We start from the raw sequence: 12,242 nt of genomic DNA on the forward strand, positions 1-12,242 counted from the left end.
TACTGGACTCCTTGCCGGAGCCTGTGCTCCTGCTTGGTGATTTCAATTGGACATGCCCTTTGGGGTGATGTGCTGACAAACACCCGGGATCGCTTCCTTAAACCTTACATCCTCTCTTCTTCCCTGTCTCTTCTGAATTCTGATGAGCCCACTCATTTGGACTCTCGGAACCGCTCCCTTTCCTGTCTCGATCTTTCTCTGTGCTCGTCATCCCTTTACTTAAATTTCGAGTAGGGGGTCGGTCCTTGATGACCTCCATGTCAGTGACCATTTTCCTATCCTTGTTACCTTTTTCTCTTTTCACCCTCCTCTTGCCTTCCGTAGGTAACGGTTTGCCGAGGCTGACTGGCACCTTTTTACTCTCCGTGCTACTATTTCCGATTTCTCCGTTCTGCCTCGCCCTCGTGCCCTTCTTCTTTTTCATGACACTGTCTTTGACGCTGCCCTCTGTTCTATTCCTCGCTCTTCCTCTCTGTGAACGCGGAAGTGCGTTCTCTGGTGGAATGTGGACTGTGCTCGGGCTGTCCGTTGTAAGCATGCAGCCTGGAAGAGGCACCGCCGCCGGCAGACGGTTGAGTATTCTCTTTTGTTTCGGAAGGCGAGAACAGTGGTCCATAGGACCATCTGTGCGGCTAAACGTGCATGCTGGATGTCTTATGTCTCCACCGTTACGGCCGAAACTCCTCTGCCACTAGTCTGGAAGCGTATATGCAAGATAGCGGGTAAGTTTGCTCCCGATGTCTAGCCGGTCTTTTGCCTCGGTGGTGCTCTTGTGGAGGACCCGTTGCAGGTCATGACCGAACTGGGTTCCCACTTTTCATCTGTTAGTTCTGGTTCTCATCTTCCCCTATCCTTCCTTCTTCGTAAGCCTGTTCTTGAATCTCGTCCTTTAGATTTCTGTACTCATCTTCGCCTTCCCCATAACGATCCCTTCTCTCTCTCTGAGCTTCAGTCTGCCCTAGTGTGGTTCTACAGTGCCAGGCTCCGATGTCATTCATTATGAAATGCTTCACCATCTCCCTCCGTGCACGTCTCAGTATTTACTGAGTCTGTACAATCGGGTCTGGGAGTCGTCGTTAGTCCCTGAGAACTGGCTCGATGCTGTTGTCTTCCCTGTTCGGAAACCAGGGTCTCTCGGGTCATCCCCAAGAACTTTCGCCCTATTGCCCTCACGAGTTGTGTCTGCAAGCTCTTTGATTGTATGGTTAACGTTCGTTTGATGTAGTTCTTAGAGCACTGTCACCACATCTCCCTTCTTCAATTTGGTTTTCGCAAGTGCCGCAGCACAACGGATGCCCTGGTGAACTTAGAGGTCTATATTCGTATTGCTTTTGCAGTACTTTTGCAAAGACCTTCGTTGTTGCCGTCCTTTTTGACCAGGAAAAGGCTAACGACACTATCTGGCAGTATCATATTCTGTCCCAACTTTATTCATTTGGCCTTCAGGGGAATATCCCTCTCTTCCTCCAAAGTTTCCTCTCTTCGTTCATTTCGTGTGAGGCTTGGTACCACTCTCTCTGCCCCTTTTAGGCAGTATGAGGGTGTACCCCAGGGAAGTGTTCTAAGAACTACTCTTTTCCTAGTTGCCCTCAACGGTCTTCTTTCCTCTCTTCCTTCTGGCGTCTTCTCTGCTCTCTATGTTGACGATCTTAACCTTTGCTGTCAGGGTGATGATTCGCCTCTTTTTCAACGGCGGCTTCAACTTGCGATTGATGACGTGTCGTCTTGGGCCACCGATCATGGCTTCAAGTTCTCTGCGTCTAAGACTTATGCTATGACTTTTACTCGGAAGCATGTCGTTCTTCGTCCCTCTTTCACGTTTTATGGTCATCCCCTTGTGTACAAGGATTCCGCTAAGCTTTTGGGGTTAATTTTTGACACTCGTTTGTCTTGGTCGCCCCATATCTCTTACCTTCGAGTTGAATGCTCTAAGACCCCTAACTCACTTTAGGTTTTGTCCCATACCTCTTGGGGAGCGGATAGGCGCACGCTCCTCTATTTGCATTCCTCTCTCGTCCTGTCTAAACTCGATTATGGTTGCCCTGCATACTCTTCTCCTTCTTCTCTTCGCCGTCTTGATGCTTTGCACCATACTGGGTTTTGTCTCAGCTCTGGTGTCTTTCGTTCGACTCCTGATCTCAGCTTGTATGTTGACACTGGCTTCCTCTCTCTCCAGGACTGCCGTGATCGCTACTGTCTTCTTTATCTTGTGCAGTCCTTACAACATCCTTCCTCTGTCTTCTGTCGTGCTTTAGGTTTTACCCTTCCTGTGGTTCCTGTTCCTCTTTATCGCCTCCCTCATTCTGTCCGACTATCTCACTCACAGGATTCTCTTTCCGTTCATATTTCTAATGTTTCTTTTCGTATTGTTCCTTCCTTGCCCCCGTAGAGAGTACCTCCTTCCAAAGTTTTGTACATCCTTGACCCGCATCACTAAAGCTTTTACCCCTCCTACGGTTCTGGAACACCTTTTCCTCGAGTACTTTTCTTCGCACTTCCACTCTATTTCCATTTTCTCCGATGGGTCTGAGTCTGCGAACGGTGTGGGCTACTCTGTTGTTTTTCCTGACCGCACTTATATGTGTTGCCTCCCTTCGGAGGCTAGCATCATTACAGCAAAACTTTATGCTATTCTCTATGCTCTCCGTCTCTTGCTTTCTCATTGTCGATCCTCCTTTGTGGTTGTAGTTGACTCTTGTAGTGCCCTCATGGCTCTAGGGTCCTTTAATCCTGTCTATCCAGTGGTCATCGAGATACAACATTGGCTGTTTCTTATTTCTAATAAATTTAAATCGGTAGAGTTTTGCTGGGTTCCCAGCCATATTGGTGTTTCTTTAAATGAGCGTGTGGATGCTGCCACTAGGGAAGCTATCCTTTCTTGTCCCATCTCCTGTAAAGGTAATTCTTATTCTGACTTTTATCCAGTTATTCATTCCTCCATCCCTGCCCGTTGGCAAGGTTGTTGGTCTTCTGTAGTTGGTAACAAGCTGCGTACTCTCAAACGTAGTGTGTCCCCGTGGCCTTCCTCCTGCCACCGTCACCAACGGTGGGAAACTGCTATAGCAAGGTTGCGGATTGGCTATACTCGCTTAACTCACGGCCACTTAATGGAGTGCTGCCCTGCTCCTTATTGTCCGAAATGCGTTGTCCCTCTTACAGTTGTGCATATCCTTGTTGAATGTCTTGACTTCCAGGACGAGCGTGTCTTGCTTTCCGACCGTCCCTCGCGGTCACTTGTCCTTCGATAGAATTCTTTGTGAATCAGATACTTTTGATATCATTCGTCTTGTGCGTTTCTGTTCTCGTATTGGCATTCTTGGTGATATTTAGCACCCTCTGATTATTTTGCACTTTGATGGTGCTATATAGCAATCCCGGTTTGGTGCCTTCTTTTGATAATTACTTACATATTACCTTTCTTCTTTGTGCATCGGACAGGTGCTTTCATCTCTTTATCCCTTATTGCTACTAAATAGGAGATATTATCGTTATTATCAGTACTGGTTGCGGCCCAATGTGCATGCATTTATTTAGTTAAAATTCGTGAAAAATTCCTTTCTTATCATATTGGGATGAAATTTTCAAGACGCTGATGTGGGAGATTTATTTGAATTTTTTCACTATTTTTCATATTTTGAAAAAACTCTACATCACCAGGCCCTTTAATATATAAAAAATGTACATAAACATCTCCTACCAATTACCTTGTGGCATTTTTTCTGTGGCTCCTCCCTTGAGAGGCTTTGTTCAAAAGCTCAACAAATAATTCTTTCTTTTGAAATAGAAAAGGTTATGCAAAATTCGGGATGAAATATATTTAACTATTAATCATGTTACAATTTAGCACTGATATGATATGGGTTTTCTCTCACCGATTATGGATTTACAGATATATATAAAAAAAAAGATTAAGCCATATGCATTTTATGATCATATGCTAATAAAGTAATTACAATAAAATGAAAACAAAATTAGTTGCATTTCGTTATTGATGGGGAGCTGAGAAGGAGGTTTGGGCCTCAAATCTTCCCAGGAAAAAAAAAGAATATCAACATTTGTATCAAGTTATACAAAACATGTAGAAATAATTGAAAGATTCAGAACAATTCACATTTGCTTATTTTTTGTGGTAGCAAATCTTCACCATAAGAAATAAGAAATATACAATAATAATAATACAATTTAAACCATATATTTAACATTTTTAATTTTAATATTACCTTAAATTTAGAAAAATGTAGATTACAAAAAAACGAGGAAACATAAATAATTTAGTGATGAATAAATTCACAAGGGCCGTGACGAGGGTTCGACCCTATGTCCAAGAAGATCCCTCTACGTCCGAGAGGAGAGTGTAAAGAAGTAAGGGTTAAGAGGTGGAACAGCTTATTGATAGAGCTCGAGTGCATGGGGGAATTGTGTAAAACCCTGGTTTGTGTCTCGGAAAGGCTGCAGGATCCAAGTAAGGTCAATAGAACTTCTGGTTGCAATTCTTTTGACCATGTCGTAGCTCAGTCGATTAAAGCAGCGTCTAGCATCCTCTCGGACGTAGGTTCGATCCCTTGTCACGGCCCTTGTGGATTTGTTGATTTTATGCATCACGCTACTGTGATTTTTGTGAGTAATTTAGTGATCCTTGGGTTTGGGAGCACAAATCTATATAAATCAAAATGTAAGTGCTCATTTGTTCAAAATCGCTAATCTCCAAAAGTTCTTCACCGATTGCTTTGAAATTCTAACATAACGTTCCATTTGTGTCCGAGCAGGTTTTTATATACATACTATGTAGATATCACGTCTGTGACGGGTTAAAACAAACCTTTTTTTTTTAAACTGTGTTTTTCATGTGAAAGAAACCTTTGAAACCTCATTACCGATTCCAATTAAATTTTGACACAACGTTCCATTCGAATATGTGCGTGATTTTATACACCTATCATATAAATGCCACATCTCTGACAGGTAAAATCATGCTTTTTTTAAAAACAGCCCCATATCTGTTACACACGCTATAATAAATATGTAATGATTCTATTTCAATGTTTCCTATTTCATTAAATTGAATTTTCATAGATTTTTATTGATTTTTATTTTGATTTCATTATTTTGTATGACATTGCGTTGGAATTGAGCTGTGTTGTTTACCATACCCTAGTTTTCATTCCGTTTTTTAACTGGTTTTTCTTATTCCAGCGATGGGGGAACATCAGATCATTTGATGTTTCCAATTTTCTGATGGGAACATCAGATCATTTGATGTTCCCAATTTTCTGATGGGAACATCAGATCATTTGGGAATACATCGGATGAGGGAGTGGGGAAGTTGGGGAAGACAAAGGTACGGGAGGGGGGCATGGTGGGGATGATGTGGGAACTGAGGAGAGGGTAATGGTGGAGAGGACGAGGGAAACGGAGGAGTTGGGGATGGTGGGCACGGGAATGGAGAGTAGTGGGGAGGACAATGGAAAAGGGGAGTGGGGGATTGTGGAAAGAACGAGGGGATGGTGGAGTGGGGGATGGTGGGGAGGAAAAAGGGATGGGGGAGGGAGGGGAATAGTGGGGAGGATGATGGGACGAGGGAGTGAAGAATTGTTGGGAGGACGAGGGGGATGGAGGAGAGGGGGGGGGGGGGCAATGGTGTGGGAGGACTGGGAGACAGGGGAAGGTTGCTGTGGCTCAGCAACGCACATGTGTTAATATAACAGATAGTTAAATTATAATATTTTCCAACAGTGTGAGGGAATCTAGATTCCCTCAGCTAGTTTTCCTAGTTTCTAGATTAGGCTAGTCGCTCTAGGGACTCTAGAAAACTGAAGCTTTCAAACTAACATATACTTGTGGGGTGTTGAATGAAAGCTTATGTTAAGGACTGTCGGTTGGGACTGGTTAGAGGCCTGTGATTGCTCTGTAGAGAGAATTACAGAAATTTTCCTGTTTCTGTGAAATAGGATGGGAGTCGAGAGTGAAGGGTGGTACTTGATTCTCCCAACGGTTTTACAGGGGGGGGGGGGGGGAGGGACAGTGGGGTGAACGTTGCCCTTCCCCCCCCCCCCCACCATGTGAGACAGTACGCCACTGTCTTTTAGGCCTCCCCCTCCTTGTGACGTCACAGGACGCCTGAGGGTGACTGAGGCATGTGATTGGTTTAGGCACCTGTGCTCCAAGCCGAGTTTTGGCGCGAAGAGCTGTGGTTGGAAGCGGCATCTTGGTAGTGTGCCGGCTCCCTGCTGATTGGTCAAGACAAGGTAGGGGGGGGGGGAGATATGGGCATTTGAGTTTCCCTGCCCGCCATAGAGGCAGTTTGAATTGGGCGGCAAGCGGAGGAAGAAGTGTCAGGTGGAGGGTGGCAGGCCTGCCACCTCCACCCCCGTTAATCGCTTCTGTCGTCCAAATTACTCATCGAGCATGGCACTCCTGCCATCAGGAGTTGTGTCAAGGCCCAATTGGCGTGAATTGGGGCCAAGGATTTACGGAAGGAACAGTAAAAAGCTAAAGAGACAGTTGACAGTGTTCACTCATGAGGCAGCTGGCAGAGCCTCATGGTGTAACAGGTGGTTGGAATATCCTGTCTAGTGTTGTTGGACAATTGGCGGAATCGAGCAGGGCCTCCTAGTGTGATTGTGGTGAGATTACAGGCCCATGTTCGACTTTGAGTTCCGCCAGGCGGCGGTGGCCGCCGGCCATTGTCACCCCACTGTAGAGCAAGGCAGGCTCTGGTTTGCTGGAGTTGGTGGTGATTCCCCGTCAACGTGTGTATGCCCGGGGGCCACCCCCAGGCCACCCAGCGGCTCGGCTCGGCCCGGCTCGGCCAGCGCGCCGGCTACCACCCCCCCCCCCCTCAGCACGGGAGGGGCGCTGTGGGCCACGCGGTGGCTACATGCCTTGGCCACCTCCTTGGGCCACTTGGCCACTTTTCCGGGACAGCCTAGGGCCATATCTTGTCGATGCATGAGGAGCAAGCTAAGTATTGACAGCTAGAGTGGTAGTGACCTGGGAAATAAGTAAAAATGAGGAGGTATACGTGAGTAAAATTTATCATTGTGAACAGTGTCATGAGTACCAGTGGAAATTCCCGGTAAGAGTTGTCTCAGAGCCTCGCCAGGCTAGGGAAGCAGCTGAGAGACAGCTGTCTGTAGCACGTCCAGGTGACTGGTAGGGCGGTACCTGGAGATAGATGTGTACACGGGACCACACTGTAGTATCATGATGTATATAAGTGTGTAGACTGACTCGAGTATGTACCGGTCAGTGTAGAGATTTACCATATAAATGATCCAGTTGTCGATTCTATATAATCGGTCAGACTTGTGATTAGTGCTATGAGTATCAGCATGTAAAAATATAATCATTAGAGGTAGGCAGGCCAGGTTGCAGGGATGTCAGTGGATACCCTGAGGTCTGTGTAGTTAGAGATACATTTACCTGATGATATAATTTTCATTGATTATGTGAATGCCATTTCTATGTGTTCATTTGCATGTTTTATGTACTGTGTTGTGTGGTGAGTCAGTAGATGTGATTGCTGACTGATTGCCTAATGATGTCATTAGCATGAGGGGTATGCTGACAGCATCATTATGTTGAAGGTTTGTGCAGTATTGTTATCAGTTTATATGATATTGCTGCCCTAGGAGCTGTGTTGAGGGTTTAAGGGACCTCTAGGATTATTCAGGGGAATTCACAGTGCTTAATGAGAGCAGGCAATTGATGGGTTAGTTGCCTTGCTGAGGTAAGTGTGTGTTCACAGTAGTCCTTTGCAACGGTTGCAAGAAAAGGGGGGCAGTAATATTGGTATACTCTTGTGTGTTGCACAACCATGTGTCAACACACAAGTTGTAGTTGTGGTTGTAGTTGTAGTTGTAGTTGCGGCTACTGCAACGAGTTGCAGTAGCCGCAACCATATGTGGGCAGTGCATTTGTGTTGTTGCATGCCATTGTAGTGTGACCTATGTAACACTGGGGTTACTTTGTTTCTTTAAGTTGTGTTGAGGACTTAAGGATTCAGTGAGTTAATAATTGGGGAATTAACTGGATAAGGCGTGCACACTTATTGTTGAGTGAGTGAGGGCTGTTATGAGAGAGAACAGCGTTGAGCTTGAGTGAGATACGTCTCGGGTGCAATTAATTGTCCGTGTAACAACTAATTGACCACTCTAGCTAATTATGTAATTAGCCTTCTCATCATGAATTCACGTAGTGGGAGAGGATCTGTCAGAGTCTGTCAGTATTTGTGTTAACGTAATTTGCTCGAGACTAATTACCTTTCTGGGGTATAGCAATTAGTGGCTCATGCTAATTAGTGGAGTAATTAACATCTGGAGAGCTCCGATGACCCGGTAAAGCGAGGTCATGGACCTAGCATAAATCGTTGTATTAATCATATCCTGTCTGAGGACAGTGGATTAGTGGCACATCTTGTTAATTAGGGGTAATTAACTCCTTTCCCGTGAATTCACAGTGTTTGATGAGATCTGCTTAGGCAATGCGGAGTGAGACGTATTTATGGATGATTAATTATCGGTCCTGGTGACAGTTAATTAATTACTCGGAGCTAATTAGGGTAATTAACACTCACTAGTAATTTTTTGACACAGACTGTTGAGAAGCTACCAAGTTAGGGTAGGCTTAGTTAACGTAACTCAATGGGGATGTAATTAGTGGTCCGTTTGACCTTAATTGTGAATTACTCACTGAATACTTGCTAGGAGTCAAGTGTGATGTAATATAAGTTTGAGTTATTGTTAACAAGAGAGACAAGTGTTAATGATTAACGTAGAGTATCATCATGTTGTTGTCTAGTGTGAGACAATTGTTTGTGATTACCGTAGTACTTTGTTGCTGACTGCTGCGATCAGTCAATTAATGTAGTTAATCACATAAGGCAATTTCTTTTCATTGTCATCTGGTGACGAGAGTAGAGTAATCTAGGGATTTGTGGAGCTGTGTCCCAGAATCCCGCCTTGCCTGTCTTTGTTACTGTTTACAACAGGGCAACTTCTTGTAGGGAGTTGCAAAGAGTGTTCACACTGGGCTGTGATAGGGGGGGGGGGGGTCACTGTTGGACTACCCGCCTAGTTATGTGGGTCTCTCCTGGGGGGGGGGGGGGAGAAGAACCCCTAAGCTTGTGATTATAGTAGCTGTCAGAGAAACCGAGACACTATTGATTGCATGCTTGTGTCTTCATTGGATATCCTTCATTTGTTCAGTTAGTTCATGTTGTCAGCCTGAAGTGTTAGCAAGATGGAGCCTGCTATCACTTCTCGAGGGGCTGTTGAATAGCTGTGTTGCAAATACCACTTGATGGACAATAACGTAACCATTCGCTGTGGTGTAACTTAGTCTGTGATATTTTTCTTTGATTTGCAATATTGCGTCATCAGTGGGCACACCTGTGTTCAGGTTAGTTCAGTATGCAGCCGCACAGCAAGGGTTGCTATTTAGCTGTTTGTTATCGTGCCACTGGATGGACATTAACGTAACGTAAACTCGGTAATGTAGTAGTTAGTCTTTTGTTATTAATAAATTGTTATGTTATAGAAAACGGTCTTTGATGTCAACCCTTCAACCATATTATTCCACCATATTTCTGCATATTACGATTAAATGTTAATGTGATCTTGGTAAGGCGGCTGTTCTTGGGAATTCGAATTCCAATTCATAGCGCCACCTCAAATATAAATATTTGATTGTGAAAACCCGTCGGTTATCCTTTATTAGTTTTAACGTCCTGTTTAACTAGGAGGAGCCAGCGGCCTATTGTGGACAGGTTTTCACCCCTGGTGGTGGAGGCCTGGCGGTTTGCTCCTGCTTTTCTTTTCTCTATTGGACTCATGCTTAACTGCCGTGAGCAGCCTTTAAACTTGTAGTCCACCTCCTAAGGGAGGTAGGCGTAGAAAAAATTCTCACACAGTGTTATTGATAAGGAAAACCGAAGGTGATTTTACATTACTGAAGTTGGAAATTTACTCGTTTCATAAGGCAATACAACCAAAAACAAGAGAAGGTGAATCAATAAAAGCTGCCAAAATTGTGAATAAATACTGTTATATATTAACACAATATGTTACACATCAAGGATATATAGTACATCTCACTTTTTCTGATACTTTTGGAGACATAACATTCACTATACTTATGGGAACACACAGTAGACCACAGTCATGGATTATTCAATACACCCGACTTATGGAACCATGCAGGAGACTACATCAAGCACATGACTAAATTAGAGAAGGTTCTAAGGTTGGCCACCAGACTAGTAACCGAGATGAAGGATATGATCGAAAAGGAGAAACTACGGGAACTAAATCTCACTTCGCTGGTAGACAGAAGAGATAGGGAAGATATGATCACAACATTACAAGATTCTCGGAGGAATTGATGGGGTAAATAAAGAGTATTTCACACAAGGGGCACACGCACTAACGGACACAGGTGGAAATTGAGTACCCAAATGAGCCATAGAAATTAGAAAGAATTTTTTAGTGTCATTGTAATTAAACAATGGAATACATTATGAGGCGATGTGGTGGAGACAGACTCCATACATGGATTCAAAGGTAGATATGACAGAGCCCAAAAGGATTAGGAACCTGTACACCAGTTGATTGACAGTTGAGAGGAGGGACCAAAGAGCCGAAGCTAAACCTCCGCAATCACACCTAGGTGGCTACGAAGGTTGACACATAATGGATCACATTCCTGGAACTTATGGGTTGCAAACTGAAGTGGAAGAATTGTTAGCTGCTACTTTCTTGACAATTACAAGCCAGGCTGATACTATTCGTAAGTCCTTCATGATAATTGTGGCTGAAACTGGAGTTATCAGTAACTGTGGGCTAAACCTTCTTATCTGTACCATGACATATTAATCATCCCTTAATTGATTAAGGGATGATCTCATTTAGCTAAGTGTCAATAGTGTCTCATCTCCATAAAACAGCAAATATATATTTTTATAGTGTTCTAAGTCAGAATATCAATCTTACAAGAAAGGAAATAGTTCCCAATTACAAAATACACCAAAAAATTATCGTCACCATTCTGTATTTTGCTAAATAGCATAAAAGTAATTTTGGACTGTGATATACATTGTCGCAAGCTTACAGTGCTAATAAGATCAACAACATTTAGGTGTATCACATGATAACATCATCGACGGACCTGATGGTGACACTGTAATGATCACTAACAAAGAAGAACTAAACATGATATTAAGGAATATCTCACAAGAAAGTTAGAAGTGTTTAAACATGATAACAATTGCTCCAACATCCAGCCAAGCTTCAAGGTCGGTTATCGTGACCAGGACCAACACGACAGTAACAAACAATATTGTAAATTGCATTACTGAAGGAACATATATATATATAAAAAGACATAATCTTAGACAAAATATATGTTTTTATTTAGGTGTGCAGGATATTAGTCAACGCTTTAAGTTACGTTTACAATACTAAAGCATACCGCAGAAAGCCAAGCCAATGGCTACTTTTGTCATAATATTAGAGTAAAACTATTTTAGATAAGCAAAAAGAAGTATTACAGGAACACGGAACATAAGATGTATGATCACCACAGTGCTCCGCTCAACTCATTCCGGGTAATGTTCATCTGATCCAACACCTCTCCAACATGTATCTATCGAGAATACTTTTTATACGGTATATTATAATGATAGCAATACCAGTAGGGCCAGAGAAGTTAACTGGTTACGTGTTCCACTGGATAACTACCATGTTAATGTGACCACATAGCCAGAGAATGTTCCACAGGATGACCACCATGTTAATGTGACCACACATTAACATTGGGAATGTTACATTGGAAGGAAATGCCTCTGTACCTGAAACATTTGCAGAAAGACTGAGCAAAAGCCCAGAAGCAATGGACACAGTGAGGGAGGTAGCCATGCAAGCAGCTACCTCACAGGAAGCAGCAAGGTGCACCAGTCAGCTGCCGGAGAGAAAAAGATCAGTGGTAGTTGTAGGCATCAAAGAACAGAAAGGATCCAACAGGCAAGAATGGAATACCAAGGATAGAGAGGCAGTACATGGGCTACATAAGGGGTTACAGATGGAAGGGGCTGAACAAAACATTGAGAAGGTTTTCAGGTTGGGCTGGTACAACAAGGACAGAAACCGACTTGTAAAGGTGGTGTTTACAAACGAAGCCACGAAGGAGGATATTCTCGAAAAGAAGAGTCGTCTGCAGTATGTGGAGGGATACAAAAAAGTATTCCT

At 43.6% G+C, this 12,242-nt stretch overlaps 1 protein-coding gene across 1 annotated transcript in view; it reads left to right on the forward strand.

Moving 5' to 3' along the window:
* The window catches only part of LOC138370389 (mucin-7-like), a 156,296-nt gene extending 145,915 nt beyond the window's left edge, over window positions 1–10,381 (forward strand). The window contains exon 3 of the mRNA XM_069334742.1: window positions 10,200–10,381. Coding sequence (XP_069190843.1) covers window positions 10,200–10,381 — 182 coding nt within the window. The remainder of the gene's footprint in view (window positions 1–10,199) is intronic.
* Window positions 10,382–12,242: the final 1,861 nt, after the last annotated feature.

This window comes from Procambarus clarkii, chromosome 32, assembly GCF_040958095.1.
Source record: "Procambarus clarkii isolate CNS0578487 chromosome 32, FALCON_Pclarkii_2.0, whole genome shotgun sequence".
In the NCBI taxonomy this organism is placed as follows: domain Eukaryota; kingdom Metazoa; phylum Arthropoda; class Malacostraca; order Decapoda; family Cambaridae; genus Procambarus; species Procambarus clarkii.